Consider the following 24,609-nt stretch of genomic DNA (forward strand, 5'->3'; position numbering starts at 1 on the left):
AAAGGAACTTTGAAGCATTCCATGTGGCTTGCTGTTAGTGATATTTTGAAAGTTATTCTTATATTGGGTGGGAAAAATGAATTCTACAGCTTTTAAGATGCTTTTCAATACCTAAACTCTGTGATAACTCAGGACCTAAAGATTAAACCAGAAAAGTTTTTCTTTTTAAAGAAAACTTTCAGACAGAAACGTCACATAAGCATAAGAAAAAAATCTGTATTTTAAACATTTTTTTTTAATTGGACAGTATAGTTATTCCTATAGAATTTAAATAAGTGTATTCTCTACATTGCAAAAAAAGATTGGTCTTTGAAAATGTGTATTTCTTAAAGTTACAAAAAATATATAAAAAATAGGGATTAGCAAATTCTTCATATCTATTATTTAGATTTATCACATTTCTATTAAAAATCAGAATATTAATTAAATTGGATTTTCATAGAACATTTGCTTGACTAGATTATCTTGTGAGATCATGAAATGTTCTTTTTGAACTTAAAAATAAAAAATGTTGCTCAGGAATATCTCTTAACTATTAATATTTACAATGAAGATAAAAATTTGAAGGTCCTAGGAATTAATTTTGTCTCCATTTACTTGAGCATAGACATAAAATATAAAGAACCCTGGATTAGGCTGGGAGAACTAGTTCTATTACTACTGGTTCTTATCAACAGGTCATAAGGAGAACCTGGGAAAGTTACTTACCTTTTCAAAGCACTTTTGTCTCTAACGTGAGAACTGAACTAGATAAGCTGTAGAGTTCTAATGACCTTTTGGGTCATTTCCCCCCATTTTGGGTCATCTTAGTTAGGTATCCTTTCTAATTAGCTTCCTTATGACATTAAGGAAATCACCAGTCTTTATGGTAGTAGGAGAACAAAAGATAAATTTTCACCAAGGGATTCTACTTTGTTACCTTTCAAATTCAAAAAGCCCAACCAAGTTCTAAAAGTAGCATTTGAAAACAGGACTAATGTTTTAGCTTTAGGTCTCTAGAAGCTTTTGAATTTGTATAGGATCAAAAGAAGGGGAAAAAAGTATAACCTGGCATCCACGTTTTGAAATATTGCCAACCCCATGTATTTTCTGACAGTTTTGTTGTTCATTAAAAATTTACATCTGAATTGTATAGGATTGACATAATTAGTTTTAAAATGACACGCTAGCCAAATTTTAATTTTACATTTAAGTAGCTAGTTTATTGCATACTGGTCAATCCCACAAGATTTTGTTTTCAGTTCAATTCAACAAAGGGATTTAGAAGACTTATGTTATTGGAAGTTATACAGCTTGTATTCACATATGAATTGAATGTATTTTTCTTTTATAAATCTCATTTAAACATTGAAGGAAATAAAGCAATATCTTAAAACTGATTTGGACACAAACCACATTTTGGACAATAGATGTATTGTACTTACTACATGCAAAATTTATTTTTAAGTACCTGAATTATTGTCAGCCCTTAAATATTTACATACCCAAAGTAACAAAAATCTTATAGATACAGAATTTTAAATTTTGTTTACAAATTGAAAATCACAAGTTAACTATTTAGACTAAAGAATAAAGAAAACTCAAATCTGAAAATAAATACTGCTGTGGTTAGTAAAGTTTTTTGTTTTTTTTAACCTCCCTAGTATAGTAAAACTGCTCAGTTCCTCAATAGAAAAATATTACGAGTATCACAAACAAACTAGAGAAAACCAAAACACTTTGGTCGGCTAATTATCTTGAATTTCCTTCTTAATTTGATAATAAGCTAAATATATGCAATGAATTACCTTATATGGATTACAGAAATTTCTTAAAAAGTTTAAGCTGCATGTGTTCGACTTTTGAAGAATCATGAGATTACAGACAATATGAAACTAGTTATCAGAATCTACTTTTGGGGAGAGGGGGTAGATCTTATTCCCATGAGAAAAGTGGCTGGGAAAAATAATTATGGAATTCTCTTACAAATTCCCAGAGGGTATGTTCTAGAAATTCCTGAGAAGATAGTGCTGAATAGAATTCTGCAAGAGAAAACAGCTAAAGCCCCTTAAGAAAATCTAGAAAAAGCACAAAGCTTCTAGCCTACTTAATAGGAAACTTTAAGAAAAAATAACTTTCACAACTTTCACAGGAAATTCACAAATGGATCAAAAAAAAAAATTGTGATAGGTAGAAGAGCAAAACTAAGCTTCTGTGTCTCTGTACCTTTTAGCTACTAGCTGTTTGATCCCTATGGAAGAAACGTATAGATAGTAGTGATGAGAAATCTGGTCCTAGGGCTTATTAGGAGACAAAAGTAAAAAGTGAACATCTTTTTCACTATAATAGCAGACCTGTCTCAAATAACCAGGAGAAGAACCTTCAAATAATTATTTCTTACTATGCAGGAGCTCTATGCAGGTAATTTTGAAGAGGGAAGAAAAAAGGAAAGAGCAGCCAAGCAATTGTACTCTGTAGTTCCATGTTTTAAAAAAATTATTTTTAGAATGTTATAAAAAGTAATATAACAACACAATGTATAATAAGAGTCTACTGAATGTAAAAGTATCCAAAGTTCATTTATTTATTTATTTGAGAAAGTCTGATTATATTGAATGGGAAAAGAATATAGCACACTGAGGTTATTTGAAACCTCAGAGGGTTTTCTATACAGGGTTCTAATCCAAAAGTAGCTCTTAAAATAGTATATTAAAACCTTTTCTTTTTATTGTGCTAAATAATTTACATCTTATATAATCACTCAAAATTGGGTGTTAAAAACTCACTTCAACAAAAACAATCTATTTACTCTGAATGGAGTTGCAATAATTTATAAAACTTGACAAACTACCCACAGATGCTAGCAACCTGGAAATCTTTCAGATTCCCTCACAAGTTTAATTTTTCTTAAAATGTCTTCTAATCATGCTTTTTAAAAAATCTTTATCAGCAAGAAAATCAAAAGTACTATTTCACCTTTAAAGCTATATTTAAGACATTTTTGGTATAAGCTGACTAAAATATTTTTGCATATATTTAACATTAACAGGAAAAAAGGCTTTGAATAAAAAAACTCAAAAGAATTTTTAGTGATGAGCATTAATTATATACCACATGTACCAGGTAATTTATGATGTTCAGTTGTGTTTGAATTAGGTTTACCATTTGTCAAATATTTTTGTTGGAAGATTTTCATTTTAATTCTGCACAGATCACTGGAAGTAAGTATATTATATTGTCCTTAAGATACATGTTATCTTTTATAGTTTGAAAGATGTTATAATTTCACTTGTTATTAAATAGATAAGATTAATAATTTACATAAGACCTTACTATGAGTTTTCTGCATTTCTCAAAAAAAAGAAAACCACATAAGATATGAGTTTGAATCCCAGCTTTGCCACTTGTTTATTAATAGGGTACACTTGAATGAATCACAGCCTTTTCGAGCTTATCTTTTCATTAGTAAATGGGGATAATATAATTTTAAAATACTATCTATTTTCCCAAGGTTATTATGAGGAAAGTGCTTTGTATATCTTAAAAGCCTACTTTGCACTGAGATATCATTTTTCAATGATATCTGGAACTAACATTTTTCTAACTCCTTTAAAAATTCATCTCATTATTGCTTTATTCTATTTGGAAAAGTTGTCTTTTCTCAACATGTTGATTAATCACAGAATGCTAATGATATCAACTACAAATACTAAAATCACAATTTTGGAAATAAATCCATAATTTTTATTCCACTAACAATTAGCCATAGATGTAATAATTTTTTAAAAAGGGTACAATGCACTTCATTACAATCCAAGACTATTATAAAAGAATAAAAGGAAGACTCATTAGATTGCTAAGGAAGTGCTTCACTTTCCATCAAAAATTATGTTTACTACCTCTGTGACCTGAGACAAGTCCATTCACCTTTACAGGGCCTCAGACAGATCCTCTAGTGCAAGGGTCCTCAAACTACGGCCCATGGGCTAGATGCGGCAGCTGAGGACGATTATCCCCCTCTCATCCAGGGCTATGAAGTTTGTTTGTTTAAAGGCCCACAAAACAAAGTTTTTGTTTTTACTATAGTCTGGCCCTCCAACAGTCTGAGGGACAGTGAACTGGCCCCCTATTTAAAACGTTTGAGGACCCCTGCTTAGCACAAGGCCTGGCCTATAGCAGGTGCCACACAAATGCTAATTAATTAACTTAGGAGTCCTAATCAATAAGAGAAGTGGGACTAGATCACCAAAGAGCTCTGGTAGGTCTAGAACTAAAATCAAACAAAGATAAAAATTAATGGCTATTGAATGAGCTATAATTCTAACCATGTGTTCAAGATGCTTACCAAATAGTGCAGGAAAAAATCTGTAAATGGAAGAAAATCTTAAATTTGGTTTTATTTTTAGATATATTTAGCATAGAAAAAATAAAACACAATGAATATGTGCAAACTAATATTGTTTTAAACTCAATATAAATGCATAGCATAGTACAGAATCAACTCATGGAAGATATTCTCCTAAATTCATTCTTCTGAACTCCAATTTGGAAAAGAAAAACTACTTTCTCATCTTTAAAAGAATAGATATCAATCAGTTCCTCTAAATTTTAATGCCTGAATTGTAATTAACAGATTAAATTTAGACCATTTGCCAACCCAAGGTCTCATCAACTGTGAGCTGCAGTAGTTACTATTTATCAAAACAAAAATATTTTTAAGGCTACTCCTGGGTACAACAGTATAGATATTGCATTAATATCATCAATAAGTTATCCTGATGTTTACATAGTAATTTCCTCATAGATAAAATTTAGTTGTATGAAATGAATGTTAACTTAATTTCAAAGGAAATTAAACCTCAAGTATAAAAAAGTAAACGGAATAAATGACAGCCTAATTAATACTGCTTCCAAGTTTTATAAAGAAATAAAATTGAAAAATTATAGGATCTGGAGATAGTAGTAACTACTCTCTTTTAAATTATTTATTCTGTCTTAAATTATCAGTAAATGGATTAAGCCAGAAAGATTAACACTGTCAACCACAGACCTTGAGAAATAATTTAAGAAGAATATTATAAATGAAGCTGAGTTAATGTTCCACGGCCTAGATTTCAATTTCATTTCTCTCTACTAGAAATACTAACTTACAATACAGTCAAGACAATGTGCAAAAAAAAAAATAATAATAATCTTCCTGTAATTTATAAAGCAATAACCAAAAAATCCTATAAACTACACAATCCATTAGCTGTTAAAGTCACTGAGAAAGTTTAGTTCATTCTTCTTATCAACATACAAGCTACCATGTATAGTTTACTTCTAAACTCCTCAGAATTTTCTCAACATAAGTTAAAAAAAAATTCCCCTAATTATGTCATCGAAGATAGAGTTATCAGTCCTATTTTTAGATCACAGTATACATGGCATTTCTCAATTCAGCAACAGAAAGGCACAATTAATAAGCAGTAAAATACAGTACCTGAATCATTATAGAGAAATCTAGAATGAATGCAAACCAAAATACTTTAAACTGTACACAGTACTAAAAGAAAAAACAAAAGTTTTTAAAACCAAAAAATTTTGAATGCAGAAGTTAATTTTACTTCAAATTTGGTCCATTAAATGCCTCCTCTAGACCAGCAAGTTTACCATGAAAGGTGATAAGAAGAGACAATAAACAGATAAATGGTTTGCATACTAATTTTGTTTTCATTAACCATGTAATTAAATTAAGAAATGGCTCACATTCTAGATAAAGAAAAAAAAATTTTTTTTGCCAAGCTATCACAACGTACCTGGATTAAATCCAAATACAAAGGCATAACTGAAGGAATATTATTTGTTTATTTATACAGCCCCATTGTTTATTTAGACTCACATATAATATATTAGGTACATAAATATATAATTACATACCTTAAAATATATTATATGTAGATCTACAACCCAAATGCATAAAATACCCCAAAACATCATACTTAAGGGATGTCCATAATGTTCACAATGTTGAAACTTCTCAGCATTCTCCAAAACAATATCCAGATGCAGTGGTAAAAAGCGCACTCTCTGCTTTATGTTCACTTAAATACTTAAAATTCCTGCAAAAGCATTGAATTGACTTTTGCCTCAGAATTATTCTCACATACTGCCTTTCTCATAAATGATAGGCCATCAGGAAAGGCCAATAAAGAAAAATAAGCAAGGAACCAAAAATGTGATAGAGAAGCCAACCATTCCATAGGTTATATAACGATAAGTAAGTTCAACTTCCATGCACTGTCTTGCTTTTCGAATATCATCACTTTTTATACCAAATATTTTACAGGCCAATGGGATGGTGATCTTTTTCATTACAATTCTAATTAGTAGCAAAAATACCATTCCTATTAGAATCCGCAATATGATTTTTCCAAAACGAGTCACAGTGATGAAGGGAACAGTTAATGGCAATGTATCAAGAGGAGGATCTGACATTAGACCAATGCAGTAAGCAGCATGAGATCCACATGCAATTCCTGCACCACTGCCCAGGATCTGAGCTGTATCTCCTCGTGATGTACTCCAAGTGTCAAGGGTGAAGGAAAAGATCCCCAAGGCTAAATGTAAACTGATGATAATTAGTGGAGAATATTTGTAAGTTTGGTTGAAGTTATCAATCAGCTCCACATATGGATAGAAGACAGCCAAGATAAAAAGTGCATACAGGAATCCAGCAATAATGTCCTGAAGATAGAAAGAAAAAAACAGTTTTAGTCAGGTGTAATTTTGCTCTTTTAAAGTTAAAACTTTTTAACATTCAGAAAACTAAAGGACTATTAACTTTAGGAAAACAATAATATGAAGAAAACAATCTACATAATAGGCATAAAACAGAATAAATAGAAGATTAAAAAAAATTCTGCCATTTTTATATTAAACCAAAGCTTAAGAGATGCACTCTCAAATAAATGAAATCTTCTCTAAAATTTGAGGTGTAAGTTGTCATAATAAAAAAAATCATAGAAATGTGAATTGTAAAGAGTTCAAAAAAAGATGTTTACCTTTTGATAAAATATTCCAATAAAATTTCTATAGATATGAGGCCAGATAATGCAATAACAAATGAAAGACTAAATTTTGGAGCTATGGACTGATTAGAGGAGGAATATGTCTCTTTTGTCAGATCTGGTCTGAGATTCAGGTCACCTAAGATTATGGACAGCCTTAATTAACTTCATTAAAAAATGTTAGAGGTGAGATGAAGAAGGATTAATTACTATAGGTATCCATTATCTTATATTAAAGTAATTATTTTTGCCATAATTTTTTTCTTAAAAATATATCAATTTCTTTTAAACATTATTCAATGCTTAATAATCCTCCTCTGCCCTTTAAGAATTTCCCTTTAGTTCTGATAAAGGCCTCATTTCCAAAATATATAGAGAATTAACTCTAATTTATAAAAAATCAAGCCATTCTCCAATTGAAAAATGGTCAAAGGATATGAACAGACAATTCTCAGATGAAGAAATTGAAACTATTTCTAGTCATATGAAAAGATGCTCCAAGTCATTATTAATCAGAGAAATGCAAATTAAGACAACTCTAAGATACCACTACACACCTGTCAGATTGGCTAAGATGACAGGAAAAAATAATGATGATTGTTGGAGGGGATGTGGGAAAACTGGGACATTGATGCATTGTTGGTGGAGTTGTGAACGAATCCAACCATTCTGGAGAGCAGTTTGGAACTATGCTCAAAAAGTTATCAAACTGTGCATACCCTTTGATCCAGCAGTGTTACTACTGGGCTTATATCCCAAAGAGATACTAAAGAAAGGAAACCTGTATGTGCACGAATGTTTGTGGCAGCCCTCTTTGTAGTGGCTAGAAACTAGAAACTGAGTGGATGCCCATCAGTTGGAGAATGGCTGAATAAATTGTGGTATATGAATATTATGGAATATTATTGTTCTGTAAGAAATGACCAACAGGATGATTTCAGAAAGGCCTGGAGAGACTTACACGAACTGATGCTGAGTGAAATGAGCAGGACCAGGAGATCATTATATACTTCAACAACAATACTATATGATGACCAGTTCTGATGGACCTGGCTATCCTCAGCAATGAGATCAACCAAATCAGTTCCAATGGAGCAGTAATGAACTGAACCAACTACGTCCAGCGAAAGAATTCTGGGAGATGACTGAAAACCATTACATTGAATTCCCAATCCCTATATTTTTGCCCACCTGCATTTCTGATTTCCTTCACAAGCTAATTGTACAATATTTCAGAGTCTGATTCTTTTTGTACAGCAAAATAACAGTTTGGTCATGTATACTTATTGTGTATCTAATTTATATTTTAATATATTTAACATCTATTGGTCATCCTGCCATCTGGGGGAGGGGGTGGGGGGTAAGAGGTGAAAAATTGGAACAAGAGGTTTGGCAATTGTTAATGGCTGTAAACTTACCCATACATATAACTTGTAAATAAAAGGCTATTAAATTTAAAAAAAAAAAAAAAAAAAAAAAGAATTTCCCTTTATACAACTAGGGAAAAAAAGGTCAAACATGTGACTCATCATTCCCCAATGATAAATAGTGAAGGAATATGAACTGCAGTTTCCAGAAGAAGAAAACCAAGCTATTAATAACTATGACAAAAGAGTGGTTTAAATTACTAATAATTAGACCAATGAAAATTAAACAATTTTGAGATTCTACTTCATATCTTTTATTCATTCAATGAATTTTTATTAAATGCCTACTATGTGCCAGACACTGTGCTGAGAACTGAGGATGCAAGAGGCAAAAAGGCAGTCCCTACTCCTCAAGGAGCTTATTCTCAAACTAGGTAAAGGTAACACAAAACAGAAAAACAGCAAATGCTAGTGAGGTTGTGGGAGAATAGATTTAATAATGTATTGTTTTTGCTTGTGGAGCTATGAATTTGTCTGACCATTTTGGAAAGCAACTGGGAAATAGGCTCGAAAAGCGATTAAACTGTGCATACTCTTTGACCTAGCAATACCATGATTAGGACTTCTGCATAACCCAAAGCTGGAGTAGCTAGGTGGTTCAGTGGATAGAGTGTTAGGGCTGGAGTCAGGAAAACCTGAGTTCAAATTTAGCCTCAAGATACTTTCTAGTTGTATGAACCTGGAAAAAGCAACTGAACTACTCTTTTGCCTTAATCTTATGGAGAAGGAAATGCCAAGATCTTTGTAAAGAAAACCTTATGGCTGCTGCACTGGCATGCTAAGGTCTACAGGGTCACAAAGCCAGGCCTGAACAATAACAGCAATGTTTAAGAAACAAATGTTTAAGAAACTCTGATAAATACAGAGGAAACATGTAAAGATTTACATGAACTGATAAAAACATGATGTAAACAAAGATATGGAAACAATCTAATGATGAAAATGGAAACAGAAAGAACAATCATTAAATAATCAAAGATTAATGTTCAGAAATTATAAAGAACAAAATAAATAGAAGACATTTTCAGAGCCTAAGAAAGTATCCTGACACCTAATGGGCACTAACATTTTTTTATCAATGATTAAAAGAATTTCCATGGAACAGTAGAGATGAATGAAAATAGCAAATCATCAACTAACTTTTAAAAGGCTTGTTCTTTAAAAACTTTTAAAGAATGAAAAATTGCAAATGAAAAATTTACAAAATCTCATTCCTTAAGTTGTCTTAAGAGTTTTATATAAATAAATTTCAGAGTAAAGAATTCTACTATTATAATAATTTCAAACACTCATAAAACTTTAATTTTAAAAAGTACTTTACCTATATTAACTCATTTGTCCCTAATGACAGCTCTGTAAGAAAAGTAGAGCAAGTGTTAAGAGGACTAATGATCAATGTTATCCAATTATGTCTATTTTGTAGATAAGAAAACAGGCTCAGAGAAATGGACAACTTGTCCTAAGATACACAGCTAGTATGCACCATACCTGCAATTTCTAAGTTTAATGGACTGGTTTACATTATACTATTTATCTGCTCTGTTTCAAACACAACTTTATCTGACTGCTATAGGAATCGGAGAGGGAAATACTTTAACATGGGGCTCTAGGTCTAGTCTTTAAACCTCAGACTTAAGATATTAAAAAACAAAAAAACAAAACAACCAAAAACAAAAACACACCAAACCTCCAAAGTTTTAGTCTTTCACAAACCCATGTGTGACTGTCCTTTGCTTATTACTGTGTTCTCTCCTACCCATTAAATGGGATTTTTTATGGAAGAAAGAACAAAAACAAACAAATGCCTCTGTATATTTGGTTATAACAACAGAAAGCTGTTAATTATTTTTTCTATTCACCATTAATAATGTTTTAGATTTTAAAACTATATACTATGCTGAAACATTTAATAACTTTTTTTTAATATCAAGTGGAACTATGTGATTGTGGTATCAAAAATCAGGACAACTTGGGAAGAAATGTGTATTGACTCTGAGGCTAGTACTTTGTAGCCCTGACTTAGTTAACAAGCTCTTAGCTCAGAGCTTGAAGAGCTCTAAACATCATTAAAGAGCAGCTACACATCTGCACCCAGAGAGGGAATTCCCTTACCTGTTTTGTAAGACAAATATCTAAAACTTAGTTCATTCTTCACATATTAGCTATCACAAGGATTTCTACTTCCATGAAATCATACATGTTATAAAATGTGTTTTATGAGGTTAATACAAATGAAATTAACCTATATTAAGAATTTTTAAAAACTAAAGCCTATTTTAGGCAGAATGTATTTCCTCTAAAATTTTGTTTTTAAATAAAGTTTGTTTCACATTATCTTATTAAACTTTTTTTTTTAAACTGGACTCACTGAAATGTCTTAAATTTTTTTTTAACCACTGAACTTTAACCATAGAAAACTTTTGAAACTGAAAGCTATTCACCTAAGTCAATTTGTACTTTTACATAAAAATATTACCTGGTGGCTATAATGGTTAAACTATTTAATCATTTAAGACAGTGTCCTTGCCAGTAAGAGCAAATAAACTTGATAAAATTGGCCTAGAACCAAGGAACAAATAATTAACATAATGAATATGAGGGACCCTGTATTTGAGCCAGTAAAAAGTCCATCTGATGCCAAAAATTAGCACGAAAAGTATAAACTAATAATAAAAAGCTCACTTTTATTAGTTAAATTTAATTAAAATTTCTGCAAATAAGCACTCCAACAAATTAAATTTATGATTAAAAATATTTTTTAAAGTAAAACATATTGCAAAGAGTTAAGGTAAGTATTGTGGAAAACTTTTGAGCTCTAAAAATGATCAGAGGGGTCACAGGATGAATGAGCTAAAAAGTTTTAGAAATAATTTGTCCAAACTATGAATCTTCTATATGATATACCTGACAAATTATTCATCCAGCCTATATTCAAATATCTTCAGAGCACTAATGACCACTATAAAACTTATGGTATAATACTATTTCCAAAAAAATTCATAATGTCGTAGATTCCCAAAAGACTCATAGAATATTAGAGCAGGTAAAGATCTGAAAATCACCTATTTTATACAAAAGAAAATTGAGGCCTCATAAGATTAATATGTTGCTTTTTTCTGTCTCAAGGAATGAAATTTCTGATAATAAAATATACTGTTACAAGACAGTTCTTTTATTAATAGAGGTACTGCCATAGCTTAATAATTTCAATATCCATCACTATTTTTCCAAAATAGTTGCATAACTACAAAAAGACTTTTAAATATGCTGTAGTTGTAGGCCCAAGCTATAATACATTAAGTAGTAATATCACAAATGCATAAGAACAAAATAATTCTTCAGAGATGATTTGATTCAAATAATTTTCAAATAAGGTTTGATTTTTTTAAGTAATTAAAATTTGAAAGTTTGTTTTAAACAAAAAAATTATATTAAGCTCTTTTACTACTTTCCAGTAGACTATGGAAACTATTACAACTAACAGCAACATTGAGAAAATATAATAAATTATTATATGTTGTTTCCCCCCAATAAAATGTTTGTGAGAAAAAGATTCCTTCATTTTTGTCTTTATATTCCCAGTGACCACAGTACTACTTAGTAAGAGGTCAGTCAATACTTTATAGTTTAATTATAAAATTATATTTTATATTACATTTTAATTAAAAAATAGAGCACAAAATAAATGCTGAATAAAGTTGCCATTGTGGAATTCAGAGTAGATTTTTACAATTCCTAATCATTGAACTCAGATGACTGCTCTAAAAAGTCATATAGTCATTCATTCATAAATTACAGAAAAATCACTGCTTGCTCTTCCAAACTAATTTTAGAGTAAACACTGAGGAGAGTAACACAGTATCAAAGAAACTAACTTGAATTAAGAAAGATATTAAAATTTAAAGTATTAGCAATTTAGGAGGTTATCATTTGTGATTTTGTCAAGTGCCATAATGTAAATAAAAAGGGGTTATCAGTAACAACTCAAATATTGAGTAATAAAAATTGGTAAGATAGAACCTTATTGATTTTGCATAGTCATGTCTATACAATTATTACTGATAATTCTATCAACTTGTCCTTGATCTGAACTTTTTAATGTCAAGAAAACAAAGGGCATGTTCCATTAGTGATAACACACAAAAGCCTAAAAAAAACAGTAGCTCTTCTGACTGATAGGCTGTTCTGCAGAACTGACCTTGAAAGTCAAAGGAGGAAGATGGTCAAAATCATGGATAATGCTATCATATACCCATTTCTTTCATACATCTTTTTTAACTTATTCAAAGACTTAACCTCACTAAAGATATTAAAAAAAAAGTGAACTTGGGTTCACTTTTTTAAATGATCTTGGATCATAGGATCAGAAATATCTTATACTTCACTAAATAATGTACACACAAAGCACAATCTTAGGGAATTATATCAATGTATATTTCCTTTCTACTTTTCAACAACTGTTGACCATGTCTGATCTCAGCTTTGCCACTTATAAATTGGGAATGGGATTTACAAGACCTATTTCAAGTTGTGAGAAAATCCCTTTGTAAATCTCAATATGCTATATAAAAATTGATTATTATAAGTACTACCTTTTAAATCAAAATTTAAAGGAGAACATAAAATCTTTGAGGAAACAAATTATTTATTTTTTAAAAAATTTCTACTGTCCAGAATAGGACCTAGCACATAATAAATGCCTAATAAATTCTGTTACATTTAAAGAGATACACCCACTCAATCAACAAACATTTATGAGATGTCTGGGAAACAAAGACAAAAAAGAAGCAGTCCCTATCCTCACAGAGTTTATAATCTAATCCTGGAAAACATGTACATAGACAGATAGACAAAAAAATAATAATAATAATAATTTGGAATAAAGGCAACTAGCAACTGGGGAAAATCAGGAAAAGCTTCATGTAGAAGGCAGCTTTTCAGCTGAGGTTTGAAAGAAATAAAGGATTCCTATTTTATAAGGCAAAGGAGAAAATGAGCACATTTCAGGTATGAAATATAGCCAGTGCTAAGGCACAGAGATGGATTTACCTGAAGATGAGTAATGTACTTTAAAGCTTGAAAGGTAAGCTGAAAGAATTTGTAAATGGTTTTAAAAACTAATCAGAGGAGTTTCTATTTATGGCTTGAAGTAACAAGAAATCATTAGAGTTTATCAAGTTGGTCAGACCTGTGCTTTAGGAAAATCACTTTGGCAGTTAGTTATGAGGAGGTTAGATTGTAGTGGGGAGAAACTATATTTAAAATGGCAGTTATTCTTGAGAATATGTAAGTTTTTAAGACCAGATTTCTTATTTATATCTAATAAACATGTTTGAAAAATAAATTTCAAATCAAAAAGTTAAAAAGGGACCTATCTGGGGCAGCTAGGTGGCACAGTGGATAGAGCACCAGCTCTGAAGTCAGGAGATCTGAGTTCAAATCTGGTCTCAGACACTTAACACTTCCTAGCTGTGTGACCCTAGGCAAGTCACTTAACCCCAACTGCCTCAAAAAAAAAAAAAAAAAAAAAGAGCCCTATCAGTCATTTGTCTACCTCAAAGAAATGTCTAAAACGCTACTACTTTGTTAACCTACCTATTCTATTAAAAAAAATTTTTTTAAACTTGTTATAACTGATTTTCAGGAAATCCATTATATGAAAACTTTCATAATTTTCAGAGAAAAACTAAAATAAAGGACATAGGGTATCCAGATAATACATTCATCAGTTGAAACATATATATATATAATAAAAATTATTCTGACCATAAACTTAAGGGAAAAGGATCAGAAAGAAAAAAAAAAAGTATTCCAGAAATAAAATGGCAATTTAAAGGATTTATAAATAATTAAAAGCAAACAAATTTGTCATTAAAGTGCGGTTTGATGCCTTCTAGAAATCACTAAGTAATAGTAAATGCTATCTGGAAGTAAGGAATCTGAATGAGAGAGAGAGAGAGAGGAGGAGGAAGAGAAGAATATATTTAATATCAGAATTCCTTAGAACACAATCTCTTCATGTGCAAAATGAGGGAACTAGACTAAATCTAAAGTCCCTTTCATTTCTAATGTTTTATGATTCTAAGCACAGCCATAAAACCTGAACCTTTCCTTAAGACTGCTATTATACAAGCTGAAAAGCACATGCCCACTAAATCACCTGATGTTCTATCCTACTGATAAATAGCATGCAGTTGTACAGTCACATAAAAGATCTCACCTACTAGAGAAAGTATTGAACTATTGCCAATTAGCAGTAACTGAAATGGGATTTTTTAAAGTATACTTTGGGTTCACTTTTTCAGCAACTGTCAGTTTTCATAACTAGACCAGGGCAAGGCTTGAATAAGAAGAAAATTAAAATCTGGAAGACTAGGTGAATGTCAGTAGATGGAAGGAAATGTGAAAATCTCTTCCTCATTCACAGGCATTACCCTTCCCCAACTGATATTAGCTGATTGTTACTAACAAATACTTGAGTATCCATAACATATAAAAAAGCTAAAGTCTTTACCTTTGAGAAGTTTATATTCTAAATGAGACAAGGCAGATACACAAGTATCAAAAAAGTGCTTTTTCTTCTGTTCCTATTTTTTCTTTTCACTTTAAATTTTCATTCAGTTGCTTTAACCTACAAAAAAATTTGGATATTCAAGCTTATGTTCCCATTAGATTTATTTTAAAATTATGTAAATCAAATTTTCTTTAAAACTTTGGCAAGGTTAAAGCATAACTATTGATTGACTTAAAGGTATTGCTAGAACTGATTTAGAAGCCTATTTAGTGAAGGGAAGAGATTTTAATTACTGTATTTAAATTTTGGTAAGCTGCACTACATGTTGATATTTTTGGAAAACAAATTAAAAGAACTGCAAATTATTTTCCCATTTAGATTTCATATGAGTTTATCATTGTGATAAAATTGCTTGTTAATTCTGCAAGATATAAGAAATATGAAGGGCAACATTTTTCTTACCAGAATGGAGTGCATTCCCAAGTAAATCCTACTCAGACAAACCAGAGAACACCAGCAGGTAGCAAAAACCAGTCCATATATAAGAGGATACTACAGGGGGAAAAAAGAGAAAAAGTTATATTTGAATTGAGCTTAATATAATAAATGCTCTAATATTCTAAGATGTAAATAAACCAGGGCTCCTTTTTAGCATTCATTTCTAGAAAAGGCTCCAGATCATACTAGCTCATCAGTCTAGGAGGGGATAGGGTAAAAAATAAACAGACACAATAACAAGACTAAACTTTGGGAATCTTTTAGGATTATGACATTGACTTCCTAACTTTGATTTCCCAGGCCTGAATTTTTACCCACCAAGTCTATGTGACCCTCTCTCTCAACCTATAATTTGACCTCAAATAATTGATCTCAGTTAATATTTTCTCTTCTTTTAACACAGATTCTTTCTCCCTATTTCTAGGCACATATGGGCCCTCCTTTAACTCTGGAATTTGCCCACTCACAAGCAGTTGTCTATAATGCCTCAGATGGAATATGACATAAGTAAACCATGGATATTCTGTGATTACTTGCCCAGCAGAAAAATCATAAACACATTAAAGACATGAAGATTTATGTAAGTATTGATTAAGAGAGTCCCTGTTCAATGTGCTAAGTTTCTCAATCAATATGATGAGAGTAACTTTGCTAATTGAATTTGTATAACTATGTCAGAGAATAATATCTCCTTTAGTTATGGGAACTCTGGATCCTCAAAAAATCCTGCCAATTTGAATCGAGGAATTTCTAAGAATCATATATTTTATGGAGAATGGGAAAGGCAGTCAAGAAGAGGCTAAATGTAAGAGCCCCCCCAAGTTAATGACAACAATAATTGTTATTTCTAAAGTTCTTAAAAATTTGCAAAGCATTTTATAAATTTCTGTAAAAACCTTGGAAGGCAGATGCTAGTATTATCCCTGTTTTATAAATGCAGAAACCAAGGCAGACAGAGTAACGTTAAATGACTTGCCCAGGGTCACAAAGCTAATAAGTTTCTGTGACCTGATTTGAACTCAGGTCTTGATTCCTGGTTCAACATTTAATTAACTCTGCCAGCTAAGGTACAAGGGAGCTATTCCGAATTCTCTCTCCCATGGATCACTGTGCCTCAAAGCACCAAAATTTGATTTTCTGGAACAGGAAATATTTAACAGAAATGAGAATATAAAATATAGTGGAGGAAAAGTGTTAGTTAACAGTAAAGATCCTGTTCAATTTGATGAGTTTCCCAACCAACCTGATGAGATCAAGGGATAATGTGGCTCTTTGTTTGTCAGCATCTCAGAGGCACCTTACCAAGAAGTACATGTGTAAATTCTGGCACATTAGTGATTGGGTATTAATGAATACACGCTTTGAAAGTAATGAGATGCCTGAGAATTAGGAGGATAAATTCACATCAGAGGAACTACTCCTTCCTGTGCTCTACACAAGTGAGCCAATAATTGGTCCTTTTCTCCCTTCAGGACGTGGAGTTTTAGGATTTATGTCAAAATGGTGGCTTGCTACAGAAGTACATGGTTTATGGCCTGAGAGGAAAGCTCTTAATGATAGACTTTCCCAGCTCAATAAGTGGTAGCAATTGGAAGATACGGATTTCCCATTGAAGAATGTGACAGAAATAAATAGATGTGCAGCCTTTTAGCATATGAGAAGTTCATGAACAATGTCTATAGCACCAATTCCTGGTGAAGACAGAGACTTCTGGATTTCCTAGTCAATGTGATTCTAAAAGCAAGCATTTTATCAGAAGAGGAAAATTTTTTGAATAGCACTAGTTTTGGTAATTACTTTGCAGGCAACCCCTAGTTCAAGATTTAAAGGATTTTATATTCAAAAGACGAGAAATTTTTTGATTCAGGATACACTTCAGAAAAAAGGGAGAAAGCTAGAGTTGTAGCATGGCCATGCATGACTCAAACAATGCAATCCAATGAGAAGGGAATAGTTCAGCAGTCCCTCAAAATATGTTTATGATGTTATATATCATTTTGGGAGACTGTATAGAACTTTGTGAAAATAAGGGCTTTACTGGAATGTCTGCAACCTTTGACATTGCTGATCACCCAGATTAAACTCTCTAATACTTTCAAGTGTCTCTCTGGGTTCAGTAGGGCCTTCTTTTCTAATTTCTCTTTTTATTTCTTCATTTGATGATCTCATCAGTTCTCATTGATTTAAATCTACCTATCTTGCCCTTACCTATTGCTGCTGACCTCCAGTCTCACATCTCCAACTGACTTTATAAGACATCTTGAATTCAGTATGTCCAAAACAGAACTTAGTATGTTTCCCTCTCCTTCTCTCTTCCTAACTTCTCTATTATCCTCTGAGTTCCTCAGACTCACAATCTCCACATTATTATGGACTCATCACTATCTCCCTCCCCCCACATCTAATCTCTCTTTTTTTAATAAAGCTTTTTATTTTCAAAACATATGTACGGATAATTTGACAACATTGACCCTTGCATAGCTTTGTGTTTCAAATTTTCTCCTCCTTCTCCTCACCCCTTTCTCCAACACAGGCAATCTATTATATGTCAAACATGTTAAAATATGTTAAATCCAATATGTACAAACATATTTATACAATTCTCTTGCTGCACAAGAAAAATCAGATCAAAAAAAAGAAAGTAAATGAGTAAGAAAATAAAATGCAAGCAAACAACAACAAAAAGAATGAGAATGCTATGTTGTGATCCACATTCTGTTCCTACAATCCTCTCTCTGGATGTAGATGGTTGTCTTCAATACAAGATCACTGGAACTGGTTATCAATCATCTCATTATCGAAAAGAATCATGTTCATCAGAATTGATCATCATATAATATTGATGTTGCCATGTACAATGATTTCCTGGTTCTACTCATTTTACTTAGTATCAGTTCATGAGGTCTCTCCAGGCCTCTCTGAAAGCATCCTGTTGGTAGTTTCTTACAGAACAATAATATTCACAACATTCATATATACCATAATTTATTTAACCATTCTCCAAATAATGGGGAGACATTGTTTCTAGATTCTAGCCACTACAAACAGGGCTGCCACAAACATTTTTGCACATGTGGGTCCCTTGCCCTCCTTTAAGATCTGTTTGGAATATAAGCCCAGTAGAGACACTGCTAGATCATAGGGTATGCACAGTTTGATAACTTTTTGAGCATAGTTAGTTCCAAATTGTTCTCCAGAATGGTTGGATCCCTTCACAGTTCCACCAACAATGTATTAGTATCCCTGTTTTCCCACATCCCTCCAGCATTCAGCATTAACTTTTCTTGTCATCTTAGCCAATCTGAAAGATGTGTAGTGATATCTCAGAGTTGTCTTAATTTGCATTTCTCTGGTCAATAGTGCCATATCCAATATCTTACAAAGGCCTGTCAATTTCTGTTAGAATCCTTACAAAGTGTTAAGTCATTAGAGTTGATAGAAACAATGCTTGTGTTTACACCTTTAAGAGTTTACACATTAGAGCTCACATATTGGAGTTCACAAGTACTCCACAAGTACTCCAAGTACACACAATACTCACAAGTATTGGAGTCTCACAAGGAGAAAAATATTTGTACCTTTGTACAGGATACAAAGTTAACTTTGTAACTTTGTGAATTCACACCTCCCATAATCCCACTCTCAGAGGAGGAGTCAATCTTTGAATTTACATCTCTAAAAGAACATAAAAAGAGCTGAGTTCAGTCAGGAGAAGTCAGTTGAAAAAGATTGAAAGCCAAAAGTCAGTGAGTTTGGGAGATTGACAAGCTAGAGACTGCAGTCGGGCAGAACAAAGGATTCGGAGGAATAGAAACAAGATTCAGAGAGAGCTGGAGGCTAAAGATGGCAGACAAGCTGCAAGAGCTCTTGGAACCAAGGAGGGAAATAGGCCTCTAAGAAATATAACCAGGCTATTTTAAAGGAGACAATAAAGGATTTAAACTTTTAACACCTGGCTGTGTTTGAGGTGATTATTACTTGGAACTGAAACTACGGATGCCTCCAGAAACCTTCCCAAGAAACCTGCTCACAGAGAACCATCATATTATACAAAAGAAGAGAAGACCACAAATTTCACCTTTGAAACATCTCTCAAATACACCCCCTTCTCAACTTTGACACAGGCACTACCTTGGTGTAGGCCTTTATTTCCTCACATTTGTACTACTGCAATAGTCTGCTGGTGGATCTGCCTGCCTCAAATCTCTCCCTACTCTAAGCCATCCTATATTCCGCCACCAAAGTAATTTTCCTAAAACTTAGGTTTGATCATGTCCCCCGCCTCTACTAAATAAATTCCAGTGGTTCCCCATTACCTTCAGGATCAAATATAAAAACCTGCATTTGTTATTCAATGCCCTTCATAACCTATCCTGCTCCTACCTTTCTAGTCTGCTTACACCTTACAAACTGGTTGATTCTGGCTGTTCCACAAAAGACATTTTTGGCTCTGGGCATTTTCTCTGGCTGTCCCCTACGCTTTGAATGCTCCTTACTTACCTCCATTCACTGATTTCCCTGGCTTCTCCTAAATCCCAACAACTCTTTCCTAACTCTTCTTAATTCGATCACCTTGTCTTTTAATTATTTCTTACTTATGCTATATATGGTTTATTTGTATATGTTTGTTTGCATGTTATATCCTCTATTAGATTGAAAGATTCTTGAGGTCTGAGACATTCTTTTGCTTCTTTTTTGTTTTTTTTAAATCATCAGTGCTTAGCACAATGCCTAGTACAAAAGGTGCTTAGGAAACATTGCTAAATTGGTTGATGAACAAAAGGTGTCCTGAAAGAAACTTAAATTTGGTTCCTTTCTTGGGGAACTACTGATGGGTTGAGTAACATAAATACTTTCCATATATCTATCTATTCTTGGGCATCTCTGGGTCTTCTGCATGTTATGCATTTTCTGTTGAATTAAAATAAAGGCTATGTCAGCATTTCTACTCTTTTTATTATTATCTGCTTGCAATTTTGTTTTCCTTCTCAGATTATTTTTATCTTCTTTCTAAAGCTGATTTTTCTTGTGCAGCAAGATAACTGTATAAATATGTATACATATATCATATTTAACATATATTTTAATATATTTAACATGTATTGTACTACCTGCCATCTGGGGGAAGGGATGGGAGGGAAGAAGAAGAAAAGTTGGAACAGGAGATTTTACTATTTGCTATTATTTTGCTATTTAGTATCTGCTATTACTTACAAATAGTATTTGCTATTACTTTAGCTATTCATATTATTATCTACCTGACAGAGTTAAGATAAAACATAACAATATACGTAAACATATTCTGTTAAATATTATCTCTAATAAATTTGTCATTCAAAAAGAAACTTTTGATACTTGAAAGATCTGAAATGACTTGACTTGTATTAAGTTGATTAAGTTGATCGTATTAAATGATCTTACATAGTTCTTTGAGATGATCTTGCTATTCCTTATCCAAGACAGTTAAACTAAAAATGAAATGGACAAGGAACATTTTTGCTCTATTATATCACTTACCAAAAAAAAAAAAAAAATCCTATTTTTCTCCCATCAACTTGTCCTTCTTTGATTTCCCCCTGGATTTTTAAATGAGTGATATATTTTTGAAGTAAATGGTCCAAGTTTATATTTATTTTAATTACATAAGGTTGCTTTTTTCCTTAAGTTGCTAGTCTCATACTCAAGACCCTTCCTCATAGTTAGAAATCTATTATAACTTATGCTACATTCAGTTTAAGTTTTCAAAAATCCAGGGTGAGCATCTGATGGTCATGCGGCACAGAGCATGGTCCCAAGAATTGAGTATGTATGCTTTCTGATGATCAGCAGATAAGTATAAAAAGGCTCATCTCACCACATAGGTCATTCATGACAACTTACAAAACTAGGAAAAATATCAGACAGCCCACCCTGAGGGCAAAATGTGCTTAGAATTCCATCTATAAACATTAATTTAGCTCTTGATTCTCTTAAGTGTGAGATTGTTACTTACCCACCCAGCGATATAACATAGCATTGCAATCTTATCAAACTTGACTTCTCAGTATAAATGAAAACAATTGATTATATTAAGTGCTTACTATGTGCCAGGCACCATGCTAAGTGTAGAAGGGGGAAAAAAAGGAACTTAAGAGCTAAATGGAAGGTTGGTTCAAAGATTCTATTTAGACAAGTAAATAAAGGACTCTGGAATTTTTTTTATGTGATCTAAAGACAACAAGAAACAGTTTCATTGGTCACTTGGTTGTCTCATATTGTAATGTTTCAATTACCAAGATCTATAGCAGAGGATGAAGAGGTAGAGAAAAACTATGAAGAAATCAATAAGATTACAAATACTTCAATATTTAATGATTCTGGGCACATTTGGCATAAGGAAAGAAAGCAAAACAATAACACTTATTATTTACATAGTACTTTAAAGTTTGCAAAGAGCTTTCATGTTATCTCATTTGATCCTCATAACAATCCTGTGAGATAATCCCATTTTACAAAAAAGGAACTGAGGCATTAAGTTACTTGCCTAGGGTCCCAGAGCTGAGGCAGAATTTTAACTCAGGTTTTCCTAAGTCCAAGTCCAACACACTGTTCACTGTACCACCTAGATGTTCCACAGAGCAGGAAAAGGAAACCAGAGTACAGGACTTGTAAACTATATACTACAATTGTAACCGGAATACTATCTATAAGAAAGTCAAAATGTACTAGACATAGTGAGCACCAAGTAACAGCTTCCTAATTCTAATGAAATAGTTTATATTTTAGTAAATAGGCAATAACTGATTTATATAGGAGTCATTTCTTCATGAATTCATCAAACATTTACCATCAAATGCTTAGCATAAAATAGGTAGTATGCTATGTTGCTAGATTCACAGACACAAAGATGAAATAATCCCTTTTCTCAGGGAGCCTACATTATATGGTGGAAACAATACATTCAAAGAAAAATAACTAAAACATACATACAAAGTAGTGACAAAGTAATTTCTTGGAGCATTAGTACCTGGGATAGGGTGGGAAGAGAGATCAAAATGAACTATCTATCTGCAGGAGGTGGCACTTGAAAGGAGGTTGGAAGGAAGCTAGGAATTATTTTTAAATTAGCTATCCATGTAACATTCAGGCCACTGAGCTGTTAGAACAAAAACCATAAGAAGAAGAAAAAATAAAAATGAGAAGTTATGGCACACAACTGAGACAACTTCAACATGACCTATTTAAATAAGCTACTGAAAAATTGTAAACTGTTAACAAAAGACACAATTACCTCACCATTTTCTAAAGAAATTTAGCCTATATAAGTCAACTGCCACAACAAAGACAACACTGATAAGGCAGTCCTCATCTAGGTAACACTTGGTTTTTCAGTCAAGAAGGGTAATGTATATAGCCAGAACAATATTGGTTTAGAATAATGGAAGAAGAACGAGTAGGATTTAATTACCTCATGAATAAAACAAGAAACAAAGGATGGAAAAAACAAGTCCAAAGAAAGCTTGATGAGAAACTCCACCATGCCAAAACATGTAAGGGAGGAGGGAAGGAGGGAGGGAGGGAGGAAAGAAGGAAAGAAGGGAAGGAAAAAGAAAGGAAGGAAGGAAGGGAGGGAGGGAGGAAGGAAGGAAGGGAGAGAGGGAGGAAAGAAGGGAGGGAGAGAAATAAGGAGGGAAGGACAAATAATGAACAGACAAAAAAATGACAAAGATCTTAAAATATTCCTAAGACAAACTTTTCACCAACAATAACAATAGAGGTAATGATGTGGGTTGTGATCCCTTTAAGAAACTAGATTGATTTATTCCTTTCTGAACCCTTCCTAGCTGATGCATTATCAATTCAGGAAGCAAGGACCTTGATTCACAAATCCTGGTCAGATCCCTTTGAATTCCAATAGGAGATCAGGCTCTCCCAGCTCCCATTCTACTGATCTGCTCAGGTTTCCCAACCCCCATCAAGCAAACTCTAGCCCCCCATTGAAATCCAGCAAGAAGCCAACTTGGGACTCCACTCATGGGCCCCTTTAGTCAAATCTCTCATTATAAAAGAGTCAAGCTGGTGCCCTCTCTTTGCAGAGGGTTGAAACATGTCAGCACCATGCCTGGCACTAAGGACTCTCTGTCCACTGGAACCCTGTTTCCGGTGCCCTCCTCTCTTTTTTTCTCACCTAATTCCTTAACTATACTTTAACCTTACTTCCAAACCCCATAATAAACGTCTTTTATCAATCTAGGTTTTCGGGCCTGTAAATTCCTTTGCGGGGGACTCTCGAGCCGCTACTAGACCTCATTTAACTCTGTATCCTTACGCTGAATCCAAAAGGGTTTCAAGGGAGCTCTATTTGACTCCCTGTACCCCAAACCTGCCACTGGACCTCAATTAAACCCTAATTTCATTTAGATACTCCATATCTAGATCTCATCATTACCACATTTGGATTCCAACATCACAATGCTGTAATGAGAAAGGAAAAATGATACTAAAAAAAAAAAAAGAGAGAAAAAAAAAAAAAAAAAACCAAGACTGGAAGAACAGTAGAATGAGACAAGACATATAGAAAACAGGTCCATGCTAGTAAATCTGAAGTTCACTGTGAAGATGTCACAGGATCAATTTTCAAAGAGGAAACCAAAAAGTAGAAGAAAAAATCTTAATATCTAAAGGTCATTACACACACATAAAGGATAGAGAAAATGTAAATAAAAAGAATTTTGAAAGAAAATGGGGGGGGGGGGAGGAAGGAAAGAGAAAGAGAGAGAGAGAGAGAGAGAGAGAGAACACACTCAAGTTTCCCAAATAGGATTCCTTCTATACTTGACAGACTGTAATCTTATCAAGGGAAAGATACTTTCTACAACAATGCAAAACATAACCTATCCTGTCTATGTGCCTAATCTAAGTCCTTCTATATAAAAAGGCCACTCAATGTTTTGAGGGCTTTCTCCTGAAGCCCTTAACTTTATATATGTACTACTGGAACACATGACCTTGATTTTATACCTTATATCACTATGAGTGGCTCATTTTCTTTTCTAGTCATAAACCTGTGACAGCATCTTTTATGTCTTCTCTTGTACAATTATTCTTTAATCATAAGTTGTGCATTCGTGCCCTACACATACACATACACACACACAGCTAT

At 32.8% G+C, this 24,609-nt stretch overlaps 1 protein-coding gene across 1 annotated transcript in view; it reads right to left on the reverse strand.

Annotated features, from left to right (window-relative positions):
- Positions 1 to 4,560: 4,560 nt before the first annotated feature.
- SGPP1 (sphingosine-1-phosphate phosphatase 1) overlaps positions 4,561 to 24,609 on the reverse strand; it is a 58,986-nt gene continuing 38,937 nt past the window's right edge. Inside the window, exons 2-3 of the mRNA XM_031952700.1 lie at positions 15,432 to 15,521; positions 4,561 to 6,705 (exon numbers count right to left, since the gene is read on the reverse strand). Of these exons, the coding sequence (XP_031808560.1) occupies positions 6,154 to 6,705; positions 15,432 to 15,521 (642 nt within the window). The 3' untranslated portion in view covers positions 4,561 to 6,153. The remainder of the gene's footprint in view (positions 6,706 to 15,431; positions 15,522 to 24,609) is intronic.

Source organism: Sarcophilus harrisii, chromosome 2 (genome assembly GCF_902635505.1).
Source record: "Sarcophilus harrisii chromosome 2, mSarHar1.11, whole genome shotgun sequence".
In the NCBI taxonomy this organism is placed as follows: Eukaryota; Metazoa; Chordata; class Mammalia; order Dasyuromorphia; family Dasyuridae; genus Sarcophilus; species Sarcophilus harrisii.